Source organism: Scyliorhinus torazame, chromosome 3 (genome assembly GCF_047496885.1).
Source record: "Scyliorhinus torazame isolate Kashiwa2021f chromosome 3, sScyTor2.1, whole genome shotgun sequence".
Classification (NCBI taxonomy): domain Eukaryota; kingdom Metazoa; phylum Chordata; class Chondrichthyes; order Carcharhiniformes; family Scyliorhinidae; genus Scyliorhinus; species Scyliorhinus torazame.
The window spans coordinates 247,859,121-247,881,061 of record NC_092709.1 but is presented as its reverse complement, the minus strand read 5'-3'; the positions used below and the strand labels follow the sequence as shown (position 1 = coordinate 247,881,061).

At 43.2% G+C, this 21,941-nt stretch overlaps 1 protein-coding gene across 1 annotated transcript; it reads left to right on the top strand.

The window, feature by feature from the left end:
- Nucleotides 1-4,566: 4,566 nt before the first annotated feature.
- Nucleotides 4,567-21,539, top strand: mrps30 (mitochondrial ribosomal protein S30). The gene is made up of 5 exons (XM_072497081.1): nt 4,567-5,152; nt 10,218-10,363; nt 13,039-13,144; nt 13,354-13,530; nt 15,119-21,539. Exons 1-5 carry the CDS (start codon nt 4,585-4,587, stop codon nt 15,400-15,402), a joined length of 1,281 nt encoding a protein of 426 aa, XP_072353182.1. The 5' UTR covers nt 4,567-4,584; the 3' UTR covers nt 15,403-21,539.
- The last annotated feature ends 402 nt before the right edge of the window (nt 21,540-21,941 follow it).

Below are 21,941 nucleotides of genomic sequence, written 5' to 3'. Positions count from 1 at the left end.
TGAATGATTCCCACCCCTACCATACACTACACCCTGAAATAGTTAACCCCAAGATAGTTACCGACACCCCGACCTGGTGTGACAAGTTTCCAACCTGGTATTCACTATTGTACATTGTAGAATCAGTCTTAGTACTGGTGATACTCTGCAGTGTCGTGCAGACACTTAGACTCAGAAAATTGCGAAGGAGAGCCTACCGCTCTCGCACCGCGGTGTACACTTTAGGTCCCCTATTTTCGGACTTTATCAAACCCCCCAAACCCTCGAGTGAAGTAAAGTGCATCCGCTTTTCTTTATGGGTGTTTTGTTCAATAAAGAAATGTAAACCTCTGTGCTTGACTGCCAAGCCAGAGAAACTTGTGTTGCTGCTATTTGTACATTTAAAGTGTTGTAGCTTATTTTTGATTGTTTGAGTGAGGATAGTTAGAGATACTGTTTTTTTATGTTGTAATGCATGTCCCTGTTGTGACATAGCGCCACTTACAATTGTTAGTTAAAAATTTTCATACAAAGTAATGGTCAGTGTAGAGGCCATGGAAGAGTGCTCGCTGGGTCAGGAAGTGAAAACAATGCAGTTATGTGATCCTTCACGCTTCGCGTGAGGGATCACAAGGAGGTAGTGTAGCCACCTGGGTTGGCCACTTCCCGACTTAAAATGGAGATCCGCAAAGACTACAGGGAAATTCAGCCAACACGGGCAAAAACTAGCAGGTGCAAAGTCTCCTGTGTATTAGACTTTGCAGAAACCCAGACAGCACTGAAACTACCGACCATCTGCATACTAATGAGCGATCCCCGGGAACAATTGGAAACATTTAGTAAAACAAGGTCAAGCCAGACTCCTCGGCGCCAGCAGGAGCCAAGACAAAGGAAGGCCAACGGACACCTAGAGACCGCCCAGCGATCAGGGAACAGCTCCAGCATTGGAGAAAGCGATCCAAGTGATCGGAACGCAGTCCAATCACTTGGAACCAGATACAGGGTCCGCCCCAAAGGCGTGAAGCCCCTGGGGTCTATAAAGTAGAGTCCCCAAGTTCAAATCGTCCTTCTTTGCAGGGTCACTCAGCAGCGCGAAACAACCCTGGACAGTGACCTGCCTCGCTGCCGCATCAACCAAGTAAGTCTCCAGTCAGCGCACGCTACGAGATAGGCGCTCCTAGCTACCAGTCCATTCCAGCTTTTGAATCCTGCAGACTCAGAATCGAAAGAAAGGCCATTTGTTCCCCTGACCTGGTGGGCCAGTTCCAAAGCTAAGTATAGGCCTTTTAGTGTCAGAGATAGTCTACTAAGTAGAGTTTTATGCATGAGTAGTGATTGACTGTGTATAATAAATGTGTTTTGATTTGAAACTTACTAACTGGTGTAGTGAGTTATTGATCAGTACTTGAACTTGAACCTCGTGGTGGTATCATAAAGATACCTGGCGACCCTAGAGCAAAGGTTATAGAAACAGAGCAAATAAAGTAAAGACACAACGGGCAACATTTAAGAGCCAACCAAAAGTTAGCAACAAAGCTCAGCCAAGCACTCAGAATGAGGCAACTTGGGAACTGTATGAACAGAAACAGATGGCTGGGTATCTGCTTCTCAGTTTTCCAAACTTGGAATATAGGCCTTGCCTATCAATCGACCCTCACACTATAATCACCTCATTCCAGGGATCAGTCTAGTGAATCTTTGTTGCATCCTATTTAAAGCAATGTCATGATATACACCAGTATATCATGGTGCAGATACACATACACTGATGGACACACAGCAAGACCAATCAACACACACAACACCGCAGCCAATCACCAGTTAGAGCACACTCACTATAAAGACAGGGGGCATCAGAGCTCCCGCTTATTCGGGATGCAGCCTCCTACAAGGACAGAGCTTACAGCACAGGTCCTCACCATGTGCTAAGTGCAGAGACTGGTTCGGACAGGCATAGGTCTTTAGTTTAATCTAACATCGTGTTCACCCACAGTGAAAGTATGTTCAACAGTTTCTAACTTAATAAAATAGAGTTGCACTATTTTAAGTGTTGGTGGCCTGTATGTGTTCCACGGATCCAGAACACCCAACACATCATGATACCAGGAGTTGAGAGATATTAGAACTTCTCAGACCTACCTGCAAGTGATCTGCCTTCTACCAGCATACAGTCATCCTGCAAAATGGGCAGCGTCCACCCGCCGCCGCCGCTCCGCATCACCGGTAACCTGGGGGCCAACTAGAAGATATTCAAACAACGCTTCCAGCTCTACCTGGAAGCCACAGACCAGGAATGGTCCAACTTTGCCAGGCGGTAGAATTTTGCCACATCCAGTCCCCTGTACCCCCAATCCGACGACAAAGTGGAGAAGGGAGTACATATAGTCAAACGGCTCCTATGCAAGGCTGCCGTGCTGGATCCGATTTCCACCTTGCCTTGCTGGCCTATCGCTCCGCCCCGCTGTCCACTAGCCTGTCACCAGCCCAGTTATTCATGGGTCATACCCTGAGGACGATGGTGCCGTCCATCCATGTCCCAGACCTTGACCACATTCCGGTCCTTCACCGGATGCAGCTGTCTCGTGCACAGCACAAGGTGGCTCATGACTCCCGGTCAGCTGATCTCCCTGCTCTGGCTCCAGATGACAATGTCCGCGTCCATCTTCCGGATGGGGGCTGGGCTGCAACCGTTGTTGTCCTTCAGCAGGTGGCCCCCCCCGCTCGTTCCTGGTTCGTCTACCAGATGGCTCTATTCTGCGCCGCAATCGACGCGCCCTTCGTCTCGTTCCACGCTCGCTACATGATCCTCCACTGTCGCCTCGCCCTCCTGCTGACCCTGCCACGGACTATGCAGAGCTCCATGTCACTCTGTCTCCCCCGACTCTGATGCAGTCCAGCCTGCTCCTGAACCGGCGGCTCTCGACCCACCCTTGAGGCGGTCAACCAGAATTTGGCGCCCACCTCAGAGACTTAATTTATTAACTTTGCGGACTTATAGACTCTCTGAATTGTTCCGTTGCTTTGTTTGATCGTTTCCCTGGTTTGTATATATTGTTGATCTTGTTATTCTTGTTGCATACTGCTTCTCTGCACCAGGTACCTTCCCATGTAAATAGCTTAGTTCTCATGTACGTAGTCCTGTAAATATGTCTTCGCACCCCACACGTAGTTAGGAACATTCTCACCATACATTATTTATTGCCACACACATACATTCTTTTATAAAAGGGGGGATGTCATGATATACACCAGTATACCATGGTGCAGATACACACACACTGATGGACACACAGCAAGACCAATCAACACACACAACACCGCAGCCAATCACCAGTTAGAGCACACTCACTATAAAGACAGGGGGCAATCAGAGTTCCCGCTCATTCGGGTTGCAGCCTCCTTCAAGGACAGAGCTTTCAGCTTACAGCACAGGTCCTCACCATGTGCTGAGTGCAGACTGGTTCGGACAGGCATAGGTCTTTAGTTTAATCTAACATCGTGTTAACCCACAGTGAAAGTATGTTCAACAGTTTCTAACTTAATAAAATAGTGTTGTACTATTTTAAGTGTTGGTGGCCTGTATCTATTTCACGGATCCAGAACACCCAACACACCAAGCAAGTGTGACCTTCTGTAGGTAAGCAGACAAAACTACACACTGGGACTCTATGTGGCCTTACCAATGTCCTGTATAATTGTAGTAACTGTTCAATTGATGGAATTGAAGTTCTACTTTGGTTAACTCTTTGCCTATAGCAAACCTGTCAGTCAACCCATTACAAAGAACACATCTTCACAGCAGTGATTCAATAAAAAGGTTTACCCACCATCACCTGAGAGCAATTGGAAATGGGCAGTATTGTAGCTTTGCCAACAATTCCTAGATCTTAAAAAGATTTTTATTCAAAACATACTATAATAACAAAAGTTATTTATTTAAAAATCTCTTAGCAATACACAAAAATAACCAACGCCCTTCAACAAAAATGTTGAGTCTGCTACAAAGAACGGAAGCCTTATTTTTTTCTCTTTCATGGGATGTGTGTCGCCAGCAAGGTCCGCATTTGTTGCCCAACCCTAATTGACCTTGAACAAAGGGATATTTAAGAGTCAACCACATTGCTATGCTTCTGGAGACACATTTTGGCCAGACCAGGATGGCAGATCTCCTTCACTAAAGGGCATTAGTGAACCAGATAAGTTTTCACTGCAATCGGTAATGGTTCCATGGTCATCATTAGACTTTTAATGCCAGATATTTTAAGCAAATTCAAATTTCACCATCTTCCAGGGTGTGATTCAAACCCAGCTGGCCAGACAAAACCCTGGGTATCTGGGTTACTGGCCATGGGATCCCTGCAGTGCAGTGATAACATCAATATTCCATGATGTGGAGATGCCGGCGTTGGACTGGGGTGAGCACAGTAAGAAGTCTTACAACACCAGGTTGTAAGGACTTTAACCTGGTGTTCTAAGACTTCTTACTGTGATCAATATTCCAGAGCAATACCTGGGGGCATTGCTGCTCCTCCTTCTGTCTTCTAATTGGATAGGTCTGTCTCCATGTGAATGACGTGGTGCCACCCCCCGCCCCCGGTGTCAAAGATGGCGGCGCGCAGTCGGTGGCCGTTGATGCGCGCGGTGGATTTGAATGCCGGTTCTCGGAGGCTCGGAGCGGGGCTGGGCACCGAGCAGGCAGCGACCCCCACCCCGACCCCCCGGTACCCGCCCGTTCTGCCGTCCAGGAGCGCCAAGAGCAAATCGGCCCAAGGGCGGAGGGTGGAAGAGTTTTTCCAGCAGGTTCATGGCGCCCCCGGGGGGGCCGAGAAGATCCGGCTCCTGACCCGGATCCAGCGGCCCAAGTACGTGGTTTATCCGCAGACGTTGTCGATCGAGGCGGACCGCTGGTACCAGAGCTTCACCAAGACGGCCTTCGTGCCCGGGCTGCCCGGCCGGCTGGCCAGCGCTGCTCCCGGGGCTGCCCTGGAGCTCGGCCAGCTCCGCTCGCTGCTCTGCGAGGCCCTTTTGCAGGAGAATTTCTACGTGAAGCGGCGGCGGCCGTTCCTGTACCGGGAGAGGGAACAGACGGTGCTGCCGCTCCTCGGGAACCTGGTGCCGCGGCTCATCAGCGCCCTGGTGGAGGAAAACCCGCTGCTTGGAGCCTCCTCCTTGGGTAAGGAATCATCCCTAGCATCGCCCTCTGGCCCGGAGGCTTTCCTCACTTCACCCGGGCTGGAAAGAGGACCTCGGGCGGTATTGCTCGACCGCCTGATATTCCCTTTCGGTGAATTGAAAGGTGTAAAAATGGCCGGGGCAGCTGATCCCATCTCCCAATCCCGAGAGTCTCTGTTGTGGAGGAGACCATTCAGCCCAATGAGTCTACACAGACACTGTGCGAGCCCCACCCTATCCCCGTAACCCCACCTACCCTGCACGTCTTGGACTTGTGGGAGGAAACCGGAGCACCCGGAGGAAACCCACGCAGACACGGGGAGAAAGTGCAAACTTCACACAGTCATCCGAGACCAGAATTGAACCCGGGAACCTGGCGCTGTGAGGCAGCAGTTATTACCACTGCCACCGGCAATGACAAGTTTTTAAGAATTTACGGTCACGATCAGAGCTCCCATTTTTTCTGACGTGTTGGGAATGATTCTGTGGTTCGCTTATTTGGTGCTACCTTCTGCTCTGTCAGATCTTTCCTTTTGTTCTGATGCAAAAGCCCAGATGTTGGCTATCAGTGATAAAACAGAACATGTTGTTCAATGACGGATCATTTACCTGAAATGTTAGACGGATGCTGTCAGATCAGTTGAGCATTTTAAGTATTTTGTGATTTTAAAACAAATAATTGGCCTGGGAGGTTCAACAACTGTCATTAAAACATCTTAGTACTTAAACTGAGGGGTAATAGATATAGGACAGAGGTCAGAGGTAGGTTCTTTACGCAAAGAGTGGTGAGGCCGTGGAATGCCCTATCTGCAACAGTAGTGAACTCGCCAACATTGAGGGCATTTAAAAGTTTATTGGATAAGCATATGGATGATAATGGCATAGTGTAGGTTAGATGGCTTTTGTTTTTTGACTTCCCATGTCGGTGCAACATCGTGGGCCGAAGGGCCTGTACTGCGCTGTATCGTTCTATGTTCTATGTACAAAGTCTTACAACACCAGGTTAAAGTTCAACAGGTTTGTTTTGATGTCACTAGCTTTCGGAGCACTGCTCCTTCCTCAGGTGAATGAAGAGTTATGTTCCAGAAACATATATATAGACAAATTCAAAGATGCCAGACAATGCTTGGAATGCGAGCATTAGCAGGTGATTAAATCTTTACAGATCCAGAGATGGGGTAACCCCAGGTTAAAGAGGTGTGAATTGTGTCAAGCCAGGACAGTTGGTAGGATTTCGCAGGCCAGATGGTGGGGGATGAATGTAATGTAACATGAATCCCAGGTCCCGGTTGAGGCCGCACTCATGTGTGCGGAACTTGGCTATAAGTTTCTGCTCGGCGATTCTGTGTTGTCGCGCGTCCTGAAGGCCGACTTGGAGAATGCTTACCCAGAGATCAGAGGCTGACTGTTCCCTTCCAGTCGGGGAACACTTCAGCAGTCAAGGGCATTCAGCCTCTGATCTCCAGGTAAGCGGCCTATATATGTTTCTGGAACATACCTCTTAATTCACCTGAGGAAGGAGCAGCGCTCCGAAAGCTAGTGACATCGAAACAAACCTGTTGGACTTTAACCTGGTGTTGTAAGACTTCGTACTGTGCTTACCCCAGTCCAACGCCGGCATCTCCACATCATTAAAACATCTGACCTTGTTTGTTGGAGATATTCCAGTTGGCATGCTTTCACATGACCAGGTCCAGTAACATTGAGGTTGCCAATAATGACCTCTACCTGATCATTCCCAGCCACTTACCCTAAAATGGACATTGTCCATAGTTGCTTTGTCATCATTGTCGACGCAACTCTGCACCGGTATCAGTAGACGGTGCATTTTAATGCCTGTGAGGTCATTGTGCCTAACTCTGCTCTTCAGTCCCACTGCTGATGCACAACTATTCACTCCCACACTTGTAGGCTACTATCACAGCCTCTTAAAATAAATGTAAGATACAGTTAATGTTAAAATCTGAAATAAAACATTTAATGCTCGGAAATCTTAGTACGCCCTTTCTTAACATTCAATTGCATCACCATTGCTGAATTCCCCCACTATCAGCATTGATCAGAAACTGAACTGGATGACCTTTGCAAGTACTTTGGCTTCAAGAACAAGTTAAAGGCTGGGTGTTGCTGGCTAGGACACATTTATTGAATACAACCTTCTTGAGGTTGTAGTCCATATGACGTAGGTACACCCACTGTGCTGTTACGGAGGGAGATCCAGGATTCTGAAGCAGTGACGGTAAAGGGGCGGTGATATATTTCCAAGTTAGGATGTGAGTGGCTTTGAGGGGAACTTCCAGGTAGTGGTGTTTCCATGTTTCTGCTGCTTTTATCCTTCTAGATGGTTGCGGTTGTGGGTTTGGAAGGTGCTGTCTGAGGAGCTTTGGTGAGTTCCTACAGTGAATCTTGTAGATGCTGCACACGCCTGCCACTGTGTCAGTTGTGGAGGGAGTGAATGTTTGTGTGGATAGGGTACCAAACAAGATTGCTGCATCGTGTTGATCTTCTTGAATGTTCTTGGGAGCTGTACTCTTCCAGGTAAGTGGAGAGTATTCTATCATACTCCTTACTTGTAGCTTGTAAATGGGTGGACAGGGGAGTCAGGAGGTGACAAAGAACAAAGAAAAGTACGGAACAGGCCCTAGGGCCCTCCAAGCCTGCGCAGACTATGCTGCCCGTCTAAACTAAAATCTACACTTCCGGGGTCCGTATCCCTCTATTCCCATCCTATTCATGTATTTGTCAAGATGCCCCTTAAATGTCATTATTATCTTTGCTTCCACCACCACCTCCGGTAGCGAGTTCCAGGCACCCACTACCCTCTGTGTTTTAATTTTTAAAAAAAACCTGCCTCGTACATCTCCTCTAAACCTTGCCCCTCGCATCTTAAACCGATGCCCCCTAGTAATTGACCCCTCTACCCTGGAAAAAAGTCTCTGACTATCCACTCTGTCTATGCCCCTCAGAATTTTGTAGACCTCTATCAGGTCGCCCCTCAACCTCCCTCGTTCCAGTGAGAACAAACCGAGTTTATTCAACCTCTCATCATAGCTAATGCCCCCCATTCCAGGCAACATCCTGGTCAATCTCTTTTGCACCCCTCTAAAGCCTCCACATCCTTCTGGTGTGGCGACCAGAATTGAACACTATACTCCAAGTGTGGCCCAACTAAGGTTCTATACAGCTGCAACATGACTTGCCAATTTTTATACTCAATGCCCCGGCCAATGAAGGCAAGCATGCCGTATTCCTTCTTGACTACCTTCTCCACCTGTGTTGCCCCTTTCAGTGATCTGTGGACCTGTACACCTAAATCTCTTTGACTGTCAATACTCTTGAGGGTACTACCATTCACTATGTTCCCTACCTGTATTAGACCTTCCAAAATGCATTACCTCACATTTGCCCGGATTAAACTCCATATGCCATCTCTCTGCCCAAGTCTCCAAACAATCTAAATCCTGCTGTATCCTCTGACAGTCCTCATCGTGATCTGCAATTCCACCAAACTTTGTGTTGTCCGCAATCTTACTAATCAGACCAGTTACATTTTCCTCCAAATCATTTACATATACTACGAACAGCAAAGGTCCCAGCACTGATCCCTGTGGAACACCACTGGTCACAGCCCTCCAATTAGAAAAGCATCCTTCCATTGCTACTCTCTGCCTTCTATGACCTAGCCAATTCTGTATCCATCTTGCCAGCTCACCTCTGATCCCGTGTGACTTCACCTTTTGCACCAATCTGCCATGAGGGACCTTGTCAAAGGCCTTACTGAAGTCCATATAGACACCATCCACTGCCCTACCTGCATCAATCATCTTTGTGACCTCCTCGAAAAACTCTTGTTAGTGAGACACAACCTCCCCTTCACAAAATTGTGCTGCCTCTCGCTAATACGTCCACTTGCTTCCAAATGGGAGTAGGTCCTGTCTCGAAAAATTCTCTCCAGTAATTTCCCTACCACTGACATAAGGCTCACCGGCCTGTAGTTCCATGGATTATCCTTGCTTCCCTTCTTAAACAAAGGAGCAACATTGACTATTCTCCAGTCCTCCGGGACATCACCTGAATTCCGAGTCTCTGGCCTGCTCTTGCAGCTACAGTGTTTATATGGCTAATCCAGTTCAGTTTCTGGTCAATGGAATCCTCCAGAATGTTGAGAGTGGGTGGGATTCAGTGATGAAAATGCCATTGAATGTCATGGGGCAATGGTTAGATCTCTCTTGTTGGAGATGGTCATTGCCTAGCATTTGTGTGGTGCGAATATAACTTGCCACTTGTCAGCCCAAACTTGGATATTGTCCAGGTACATTTGGACACGGACTGCTTCAGTATCTGAGAAGTCGAGAATGGTGCTGAACATTGTGCAATCATCAGCAAACATCCCGAAATCTAACCTTATGATGGATGGAAGGTTATTGATGAACCAGTTGAAGATGATTGGGCCTAGGACACTACCCTGAGGAACTCCTGCATTGATGTCCCGGGACTGAGATGATTAACCTCCAACCACCACAACCATCTTTCTTTGTGCTAGGCATGACTCCAACCAGTGGAGAATTTTCCTCCTGATTCCCATTGAGTCCATGGTTTGATTCCCATTGACTCCATGTTTTGCTGGGCTCCTTGATGCCACACAACGTCAAATGATGCCTTGGTGTGAAGGACAGTCACTCTCACCTCACCTCTGGCATTCAGCTCTTTTGTCCATGTTTGAACCAAGGCGTAATAGGGTCAGGAGCGGAGTGGCCCTGGCGGGATCCAAACTGAGCATCAGTGAGCAGGGTATTGCGAAACAAGTGCTGCTTGATAGCACTGTTGATGACCTGTTACATCACTTTACTGATGATTGAGAGTAGACTAATGGGGCAGAAATTGACTGGATTAGATTTTCTTTTCGTGTACTAGATATACCTGAGCAATTTTCCACATTGTTCGGCAGATGCCAATGTTTAGTTCTTCTGGAACAGCTTTAACATTAACACGAGTGACTAATTATAGCTAAGGAATTGAACATTTATGAGTTGCTGCGTTAAAGAATATTTTTATTTTTGTTTCAGATTATGAACCAGAAGTTAACTTTTACTGGTTGCGGGGTGAACGAACTGTTCCTCGAGGGCATCGGAAAGGGCATGTAGACCCGATTCGTTTCCAGATTGATGACAAACCTTACTGCCAAATTCGGGTTCCTGAACAGCTCCCTGAGGTAATTCAGACGGCTAATGGGTTTAAAGGCATTTTCTGTGTTTGTATCCAGAAGCTTCCTGCACTTTAGTCGGTTAATGTTGGCATCAACCGATCAGTCAAGTAAACCAGCCCTAAGTTTAGGGTAAAGTTCTCTCTTCTGTCACGATACTATGTTTTTAAATTTAATTAAATCCTTTAAGACCACTTTATTTTCTTTTAATTTGGTTTGTGGGAATGATAGTTACTGAGTTTAGCAGTAAGATATCTGGGTTAATTTTATCCTAGAAAATTTTAACTTTTAATGATGAGTTGTGCTGAACTGCACTCATTTATTCATCTTCTGAAAGAAAACGTAACACACTGCATCACTATTCTCTAAATAATCTCAATACTTATAATTTCAACAAATTTTTTTTAAAATTGTTTGACATTTTTCAAATAAAGCATACTGATGGACAAAATTCCATTTTTAAAATTTGTTAAAAAGTAGAATGCAAATAAATTCAAATGTTATAGAAAATACAATATAACAACAATTCAGACATAAGATCCAATTTTATTTGAAGTGACAGTACTGGGTAGTGCAGCGAGTTGGGCAATAGTCTGCAATTTGTTTCTTTGTGAGCAACATGTTTGCTTTTAATCTAATTCCGGCACAATTTTCAGCAATTTCATTCTGACGGCCAAATACGATTGTGTAAAATGTTGTTGGTGCATTAGGGTGTACTCTTCTGAGGCTGGGGCAGACGCGTTATTGAGGCAAAGTAGAGAAAGCTTCACTCTGCACCAGACCTGATCCCATGGGTGGTTGATGCTGCTATTTGGTGTTGCACAATGAGTTCTGTTCACCAGTATAAATGTCCCTCACAGAAAAATTCAGATTGTATTACAAACTGTTAAGTTTAATTAAAGTTCCTAAATGTTTTATTCGATGTCCTTCAACACTCTTAAACAAAACGCTGGTGTGAATTCATAGCTCCCTCAGAGAAATGGAGGCAGCCACAAAATCTCTCTTTTGAGCTGGAAAGGAGCAACTGCTTCAAGTTCTGCTGAAAATCTGTTACATTAGGAGGAGAGTCATATATGTGTGTATATATATATATATATATATATATATATATATATATAGTACAATTGTACTAATTCACATAGATCGAAAATCATTTACTTTGACGCCTGCTGTTTTGAAGAGAGCTTGTTGTCTTTAGTGTGCTTTTCAGGAACACACTTTGCCAGGGAAAGAAAGCAAGCTTGGTTTAACACAGGGCTAAAGAGCTGCCTTTTAAAGCAGACCAAGGCAGGCCAGCAGCACGGTTCAATTCCCGTACCAGCCTCCCCGAACAGGCGCCGGAATGTGGCGAACTAGGGCCTTTTCACAGTAACTTCATTTGAAGCCTACTTGTGACAGTAACCGATTTTCATTTCAAGCTTGCATTTATGAAGCACCTTTCATGACCCCAGGCATCCTCAAGCGGTTTACACCCAATTAAGTACTTTTGAAGTGCAGTCACTATTATCTTAAAGGAATTACAGTTAATTTGGACACAGGCAGTAATGTGATAATGACCAGATAATCTCTGTTTGTACAGTTAGAGATCATTAAATATTGGCCAGAATTCTAGATTTCCCCTGCTCTTTGAGGCAGTGCCAAGGACTTTTTTTCATTAACCAAGATGGCAGACGAGGCATCAGCTAACATCTCATTTGAAGGATGGCTTCTTTGACAGTGCAGCACACTTGCTTGCCATGATTATGTGTGCAAATTGCTGGAGGTGGGCCTTGAACTTAGAATCTTCTGATTCTTATGAAAGTGTTACCCCTGAGCCAATCCCAATTACTCAGCTATTCCTGAGTTATTTTGCTCCTGTAGGAAGTAATCTATTTCACACTTCATGTGTTGCATAATTCTCTTTACAGCAGCACATCAGGCTTTTAGCATGTTCAGTTAAAGATCACTTTTTCTTGTAGATGTTGAAGTTGATCAAGTAACACCAGCCAATTGGTCTTTTGTATGCTACTGACTTAAGAATTCATCATTTTATTTTCTGCAGGGGACTTGTTCTTTCTGTTTGTTTGCAAGGTGGCTTTCCTTTCAAAGAGTTGGGACTTGCTATTCTGCTCTTGACTAAATTTTGATTTTTCCCTACTTTGGCCAAAGTTAATCAATTTGCATGAGATTAGAGGAGTTAATTCACAAGTTAAAGGAAGGGGAAGCCATGTTTGTTGCTTGAAAGCATCTGCATGAGATTTTGTAATTAGTTTGATATCAAATATTTAGATTTTTGTTTGGAGCTGTTACTCAGACCACGCGAGTAACCTAGAAGTTCTTTTAAAATAATATTCAGCATGGTTACGTTCAATTTCTCGCTTCTGATTCTGGGTGAAAAGCTGGCTCATCTGTATGCTTTTTATGGTTAGTGATTATATTGTTACACTCTTTAGCTAATTAACTAACCTTTAAAGCTGCATAATTATTCACTGCTAAAATGTGAACTTTTATCATTATTAAACACTGAAATGGTTGTTTGCTTCAATGCTATAACCTCAGCCTCTGGATTGGCAGATTGTATCCCAAGATAATTGCTTCCGAGAACTTTGTAACTGGTTTATACTGAATTTTTAATTGACCATAAAAAGTCAGCTGTTGACTTGAAAAAGAGGCATTTTAAAAATTCAGCTTGTTTCTCTTCCTAGCTTGTGCCCTTAGAGCATTCGATCCCTGAAGATGTTCCTGTTATTCAAATTGAACCAAGTCGGCTTCCATTATTTCAACGGCAGTATGACAACAATATTTTCATCGGTAAGGTGGAAAATGGATTTGTATATGCATGCCTACATTTTATTTTTTTCTCCTTGAGATTTACATAATTGAATATTTTATTCAAGTAAATGTCGTACCTCAACTTGATTTTGACGGGGTGGGAAGTAGAAAACAACTGAATTACTGTATTGTGTTGCATTTTAGTATGACTTAGTCGAAGACTGTACTTGTATGCCTTCTCTTTACAGGTTCCAAGATTGCTGATTCTTCTTGCTATGGGCATACCCAGTTTCACTTTGCTTCTGATAAATTGAGACGAGAAAAACTAATAAAAGACAATCTGACTGACCAGATTGAAGTGCGTTTGCGTGCCAATGGCATTGCAAGTTTGTTTGCTTGGACTGGAGCGCAAGCAATGTATCAAGGTTAGGCTGTACTAATTCATTAAAGCTTAAAATGTCTTGTTTTTAATAATATGTTCTTATTTGTTTTCTTCTGAACCCTGCTTTACTTATTTTCCTTTCCTTATGAATCTCATGTATCTCATTCAAGTAGGCAAACTAGTTACTACAAGTCTTTGCTGACTATTTATTGAACTGATGAAGCTTAACATCATTCAGCTCTTTCACTGACAAATATGATAACTGAATAATTTTACGGACTAAAATTTTATCACTAGAGTGCTTTTCAAATGTGAAGAATTGTTCATGGGGAGACAGTGGCATAGTGATATTGTCACTGGATTAGTAATCCAGCAGTCCAGTTCAAATCTAGCGACAAGGGTTCAAATCTTACCATAGCAGCTGATGAAATTTAAATTCATTTTTTTCTGGAATTAAAAAAAAACTAGTCTCAGTAATGTTGACCATGAAACCATTGTTGAGTGTCTTGAAACCCACTTGGTTCACTAATGTCCTTGAGGAAAGAAATCTGCTGTCCTTGTCTGGTTTGACCAACATATGATTCCAGACCTGCAGTAATGTGGATGACTTTAAACTGCCCTCTCTGAAATGGTGTGGCAAGTGAATCGACTCAAGGGCAATTAGTGATGGGCAACAAATGCTGGCCCACAACCATGAAAAAACACGGGCTGAATTCTCCCAAAATGGGGCTATGTCCCCCTGCCCGTATAAAAACGCTGGAGTTTCACTCCGAAGATTCCTGAAGAAAGTTTGAGCCATTTCAATGCCCTGCAGTGGGCTAGCAGGGACCCACGGTGATTCACGCCGCTTTAGCTACGGATACAGGCCTCCGCACTTCTGGTTTCGAGGCGGTGGCCTCCAGCGGCCGCGCTGAGAGCCATGGCGGACTCGGACCACGGAGGCAGCTGCAAGATGTAGGCCTCCCCGATCGGCAGCGTGATTTTGGCGTGGGGCTGCGGAGAATCCCGCCCCATGACATGCCACACAGCAATAATGCACCTCTTCCACCCTGCCCTGCGGCTGCCTTCCCCGTGGCTCCCTTCCACCCCTCCCACTGTTGCTACACCCCCCACGCCGTTATCTCTTTTACTCCCTGTAGATGGAGGAGGGGGAGCAGTCCTTGCTCTCAGATTTTGTCACTTATAATAATAATCTTTATTGTCACAAATAGGCTTACATTAATACTGGAATGAAGTTACTGTGAAAAGTCCCTAGTCGCCACATTCCGGCTCCTGTTCGGTTACATAGAGGGAGAATTCAGAATGTCCAAATTACCTAACAGCACGTCTTTTGTGACTTGTGGGAGGAAAGTGGAGCACCCGGAGGAAACCCAAGCAGACACGGGGAGAACGTGCAGACTCCATGCAGACAGTGACCCAAGCCAGAAATCGAACCAGGGACCCTGGCGCTGTGAAGCAACAGTGCTAACCACTGTGCTATCGTGCTCACTTCCATGTACAGGGAAAATTTTCTGGTTGTTTTCTCTAACTTGGATTTTTTGGGGGCTTTGAGGGCATAATTGCCTACTGTGTATTTTGAACCCTGAATGCATGTCTTCTCAAACTGATAATCTCATTCTTTTATTTTTCAGGTTTCTGGAGCGAGGCAGATGTAACCCGACCATTTGTCTCCCAAGCTGTAATTACAGATGGAATTTATTTCTCTTTCTTTTGTTATCAGTTGAACACTCTGGCTCTGTCTTCTGGGGCAGACCAACAAAACCACCGAAAGAACATTTGCTGGGGGACAGAAAGTATGCGCCTCTATGAGGATATTGAAGGAGACCATGTGAGAGGGTTCAATGATGAGGTCCTGAGTCTACTTGTTCACTTCTTGCTCAATAGAGCAGAATCAAAGAAAAGTAGCATAAGCTGAATGCAAAATCTTTTATATGTTTGAAAGTAGTTTAAAGGTTGTAATATATATTTGAGTTCACACCTATATCTATGGGTTTCAAAAACTGATTATATGTTCAGTTTAAACTGCCTCAAATACATCCTTCTAAAATTTCCACGGCATTGCTTGGATAGATTTTTTTTCAGGTGAAGAGTGTTTTCTCTTTGTCAAGTTAAGTGGAATTCCCTATGCAATAGTTGAAAAAAATAATTCTGATGATTATCCCAAGATTATCTAAAGTTTATGTTTAAAAACCATTCCAACTCATTCATCATGAATTTTAGAAGTATTCTTAAAATAGCTGAACTTGAGACTGTTATGACAGTTGGAACTTATATTAAGAAACATGGTTAACTTCCAATAATGCAGACAAGAGTGTTGAGCGATCAGGGCAGATGTACCAGGTGAGAAAGGAGATGGAGTTGCTTTATATGCTAAGAACATCTTGGAATGGATTCTGTCAATTTGACAGTTAAGTGTTGAGAAACAAAGGTCTACAGTTTAGGTTGATGTCATCTCATGAAAGATCAATTCTCTATTTGCATAACCAATTTTAAATAAGGCTGTGAGGTAGGCTTTCAGATTGTCTTTATGCTTACGTTTTGAAAATCCCATGTTGCGGGTTCCCACCTTTGGCTAGCTTTAGAGTAGTTCCTTTGGTATGCAGGAATCTTTCAAGCGAACCACATCACTGCCCACTGCCCTCAATTAACTGGTCTATATTTCTTTGCAGCCTCCTTGTGCTTCCTCACAGCTAACATACTCACCTAGTTTTAAATCATGAGCAAATTTGGATCTATTACCCTTGTTTTCTTCATCCCTGAATGCAGATTAAAAATAGTTGAAACCCCAGCACTGATCCTTTGCACCCAATGAGTTACAGCCTGCCAGCTTGAAAATGGCCATTTGTCTCTACTGTTACTATCTCGGTGGAGACCAGTAACTTAAAAAAAAAATCCAAACTCCTGGTTATCAAGGGGAAAAAATGAAGCCACAAGATTTCATGTTTTAAACAAACACCTTTATTGCACAAGAGTTAAAACAAGTACTCTGAACTATATTACACACTTGCTCCTTCAGCCTGAAAATCTCAGTGGATCACTTCCTGTTCTACATTTGTTTTCACCCAAGAACTCCCCTATCGACCTTGAGGGTTCTTTCACTTCTGTTGGAGCTAAACCAAGGTGTGCCACAGCTTTACGGAATTCACTTTGACTCTCTTCAGTGTTCATGCAATTCTCTGTGGTATACGATTCTTATGGGCCTTCCACAAGCATCAGGCTGGGCAACTCCAATTCTCTCCTTCAATAGCTCCAACCTGGGCCTCACTCTGTTCTTACTTAGTGACTCCAACTTGGGAATACCCGTGAGTTCTTATAGCCCTCTGCTCATTGTCCACAGCTGCTTTGCTGCTCTTGACCCAGTCTTCAGTTGCCTGTCTCAAAGTTGCTCCCAAGCTGGCTGACTGAGTATTCATAGATATAAGCTCAAAAAAAACTCCCTTCAGTTTATCCCCACAGCAATGTGGCACCCTTGGGATGTCCTGGATAGGGATCTAAACTAAGTTTAGTTTCAAAATACCCCTTTGATTCTGGGACTTGTATGAATAATTTAAGTATTTTATGGAGACAACTGTAGACATCTAGCCTCCACCAAGACTCAGAAAGGGGTCACCCATTGTAGTGTTTGTCCACTTCAACTATAACTTTGAATTGCGATTACGTAAGGCTTAGTTTACCAGCTGTCAACCCTGAAGTTTTCATGTATTTAAAAGTTTCAATTCACAAACTTAAGTTATATTCTGAAAACTTAGATATCGCAAAATTACGTATTTGTAACACTAGCTCCTTCCTGTCCTTTAACAAGTCCTCCATCCATGCTAATATATTACACCCAGTGTTGTGAACCCTTGCCTATTGACCTTTCGTGTGACGCCTTTTTAAATCACACCCAGTTTGCTCTACTTGACATATCCTCAACAAAGTTATAAATTTGCCAAACACATCTCTTTTTAAAAATACATCGAGTCTGTCTATCATACTATGATTTTCAAAATACTTCCTTAATAAATTCCAGCACAGCTGGCCCGAAGCTCAGTTTTCTGACTCACTCCTTTCATCAACAGCAGTATTGCTTTTATTAATTTTCAATCTACAGGGATTGTTCACTATCTAGGGAACTTCAGAATGTTATAACCAGTGCATCTACCCCTATTTACCCAGCTAATTGTTCAGATTCACTGATCCTTCAATGGGATGAGAGATTTACTACTGGGGAATTAGGATGTGAAATATATGCACTGTTGGAAGCCTTAAAGGGCCTATAAGTGATATGATTTTCAGCCAGCATTTATTTCTTTTTGGTCCTGTTAATGTTAAACTAACTCCACTAACCTCCTCTCCCAGCCGACAGTGGCCCTGTACTGAAGCCTAAGGATATGTTCTTAGTGTGGTCCAAGTTAGTTGCTCATAATTCCTTTACACATCTGCAATCTAATGGGCAGCCACACAAGTTCCAACACCAGGTTTCTATGGGTGTTCTTCATTCCAGGGGGCCATCCAGCAGAATAGCCTGAAAATAGCATAAAAGTAATCAGCTTACTCTTTTTTTAAATTTAAGCATACACACCTGCTCGCAGAAGCAGATATTTACTGATGCAGGTCTCAGCTCAAGGTCTTGTTTATAATGCCCCAGGAAGTGGTATACATAGGGCATTAGTAGTCATGGAACCGTGATTGAGGAGCAGCAATTAGCAAAACAAACAATGCTGAGCTATCTTGCTATATTGTTAAGAGTATAAAACTGAGGATACTTGCTTTGGTCAGGCCAGGCCATATCTGAGTACGATGTTAAGTTGTCACAATGGTAAGGTAATCAACAAGATCTGGATGCAGAATAGAGAATAGTACAAATGCCAGAGTAGTGTAATATGAAGATTTAAAAAAAATTTTGGACTGTTCAACCTTAAAAGGAGGCTAATAAAGTGTGGTCTTTCATAGATATGTCGTACTGAAATGGAAAATCAATCAACAGCACTATTTCCAAATAAATTGCAACTACAGGACATGGGGGAGATGATATAATAACAAATGCTTGCAATTATATAGCACCTTTAATGTAGTAACATGTCCATAAGTGCTAAACAGGACCATTGTCAAATTAAACTGAATGCCCCATTGACTTGCATTTTCTCGGAGATGAATTAAACCGGGTTGTAGATAACAGAATTGGAACTATGCACTTGGTAATTATAATAAAAATTATTTTTCTTACTGTCAGACCATCTCCAATGAGTGGGAATACAGCTTCATTGGCCTAACGTTTAGCAATTTGGCTGTTATGCATATGAATCCTTTCAATTTGTTTGTGCAAACCAGGACACTCGGTTCATTTTATTTCATTATCTGGTGCAGTGTTTTGATGATGCTGAAATCTTGTTGACCGAAAATAAATATTTTCTTGAAGATTGACCATGCAATAGAAGTAGGCCAATTGGCCCATCATGTCTCCTCCTCTTTTCAATGAGGTCATGGACTGAACTGATATAATGCTCAACTCCACTTTCCTGCCTTATCCCCATAACCCTTAATTCCCCTACTGATTGAAAATTTGACTATCTCAGCCTTGAACCAGTCTCAACCAGTTACTAACTGCCCTAATTTACTACTTGGCTTGTCCCATGAGGTTTCCTTGTTTTATACTTTCGTTCGGCCTGAAAAATATAATGTCTACCCTTCAATTACCAGCAATTTGTGTCAGATTTTAAGGCGGCAAACAATTACGATTTATTCGCTTAAATCCCCACACTTACAAGCTAGCAAGATAGTGTTGCCTTCCAATTACATTTTACATTGAGAACACTTGAAACTAAAAAGTTTTTTCCATTCGTTATAGATTGTAAATAAAATTAAGCTTGCTAAGATTTGCAGGAATTGGTTTTTCAGTGTTTTGTAAAACATTTTATGCAGTCATTTTTAAAATAGAAAATGTTTTAGTTTGTATTACACTTGTGAAAGGATGACTTGATAAATTACCTTTTTAAACATGGTTGATTTGCAAATGCAAATATTAGTTTGGCTTGATAATTGATCAATAAGCAAATAGGCAGCTGTAAGAACACAAACTTGCAAAAAAATGAATGTGCTAGTACCTTGGAACATGCAGGTATCACCTGCCTTTAATGACGCACTAAATGCTGTGTGTTTATACTATAAGAATGTAACGTCAAGCTGTGATCTGATGACTAGATTCAGTTACACATTGTGCTTGGTTCTGCTTTCTTTTTCCATTTGCGTTTTTGAAGCAAAAGGGCAAGGTAATATCTTATCAGCAATTGCATTGGTGGCACAAAGGAACACAATGAACTTATATATTCCGATTTTGGTTTATCAAAATTTGTGATAAAATACCGTTTCTAGTTAAGTGGATGTTATTGAGAACTTTTTGTTGATTTTTTTAGGAACTGCTTGGGCATGTATAATATAACAATCTTTATTATTGTCACAAGCAGGCTTACTATAAAAATCCCCTAGTCGCCACACTCTAGTGCCTGTTCGGGTACACTGAGGGAGAATTCAGAATGTCCAATTCACCTAACAGGCAAGACTTGTGGGAGGAAACCGGATCACCCGGAGGAAACCCACGCAGACACGGGGAGAATGTGCAGACTCCGCACAGACAGTGACCCAAGCCAGGAATCGAACCTGGGACCTTCGTGCTGTGAAGCAACAGTGCTAACCACTGTGCTACCGTGTCACCGTTCGCAGGAAAATATTGAGGCTCTCGGTCCTTTGAATTCAAGTTGACAGCTTATTCTGGTTACCAACCTAAATCTAAAACTGTAGCCCCATTCCCCTTTTATTTGTCACTTTATTTTTGGCTGTAAATCACTGCACTAATTCCCACTCTGCAGGTGAATAAAATGAAAAAGAAAATACCGTTACTTATCATAAAATACCTACAGTGCAGAAGGAGACCCATCAAGTCTGCGTCGACCCTCTGAAAGAGCACCTTTCCCAGGTCCCCGCCCCCACCCCATCCCCCCACCAAACAGTTGGACACCAAGGGGCAACTTAACCATGGGCAATCTACCGACCTTGCACATCTTTATGTATTTTTAGTGTAGAGTGTGTCATTCACCCTTTTACAGTGATGCAGTAGTTCAAAACTGCTACAAAGTACATATTTTGTTGACCCATTTGGTTAGATTTTGAATCCTCTTCTGTTGCTTCTGAAACAGCAGTTTGTTATTTATTTATCAGCCATTGCTGTGGGCGCCACAATATTCCCCTGTTATTTAGTGGGGCAGCTATCCAAGTCAGACAACAGACCTATTTAAAATGCAAATGTGCATAGGATCCGTTTACAATTCTAGGACAGTTCAGGGCACATTGTGCTGAAGAGGAGTCCACAAATATTTTTGTGGGTTTCTCCAGCCTCTTCAAACTAACCTGGGCTGCTGCTCCGCGTCCCATGCCTGAACTGGAGATCGGCTCCAGCCTCTGGAACTAGTTTCTTCTGCCTGGGCTGCCCAGTATTGCGGTTCCCCAAATTGGGTTGCTTGTTTCCAACAACTGCTGGGCTGATCAAGAAGCAGTAGACCATTCTTCATGATGCTGACTAAGTCCAGTGATTAAAATTGAATTTGCAAAGAGATAATCAGCTTTGACTCCCTATTAATCTTCAATAACGATGACACCACAATTTTCATTGATTTATAATATGCTACAGATTCCCAGTGTGATTTCATGAGGACCTGGACATATCCTAACCAACCGTTTTAAAAGCAAAATACTGGATATCTGAACTAAAAACATATTTCAAGTCAGGCAGCATCTCAGAGAAGAATGACCCAATGACCTTTCATCAGTTGATACCTCTTGGCAAAAGCAATTCGAGCGACTAGTGAATATCCAATTAAGTTCTGGTGAACTTACACTTTTTATAAATGTTATTGTGGAAGCTAACGTGACTTTATTTGGCCTAGCCAACTCTTAGTTATTCAAATGAATAGTGTAAACCACAACGTTTTGCTTAAATCCCACCACAGAAGCTGTTGTGAACTGTATTTTTCAGTGTATATTTGACTATCTGAAACTAAAACGTAATTTTTTTAATTTTGTCTTTTTTAAATCATTTTTCATTTTAACTGTCTCAGCACCCTGAACTGAATTCCAGACATCAAGACAGCGTTTTGTCGAAGCATGGCATCAAGGAGCTCTCGCAAAACTGAAGTAAATGGGAATCGGGTGGTGGGGGGAATCGCCGCTGGTTGGAGTCATACCTAGTATAAAGGAAGATGTTTGTGGTTGTTGGAGGTGAATCATTTCAGTTGCAAGACATCGCTGCAGGAGTTCCTTAGGATGGTATTCTAGGCCCAACCATCTTCAACTGTTTAATCAATTACCTTCCTTCCTTCATAAGCTCAGAAGTGGGGATGTTGGCTGATGATTTCACAATATTCATCATTCGAAACTCCTCAGATACTGAAGCAGTCCATATTCAGCTGCAGCAAGACC

What these genes read in the sequence shown, in the direction of transcription:
- mrps30 (XM_072497081.1), top strand. Translation starts at nt 4,585, where the DNA reads ATGGCGGCGCGCAGTCGGTGGCCGTTGATGCGCGCGGTGGATTTGAAT. An exon ending in TTCCTGAACAGCTCCCTGAG is followed by an intron (nt 10,364 to 13,038) that starts GTAATTCAGACG and finishes TTCTCTTCCTAG; the next exon opens with CTTGTGCCCTTAGAGCATTC. An exon ending in AGCGCAAGCAATGTATCAAG is followed by an intron (nt 13,531 to 15,118) that starts GTTAGGCTGTAC and finishes TTTATTTTTCAG; the next exon opens with GTTTCTGGAGCGAGGCAGAT.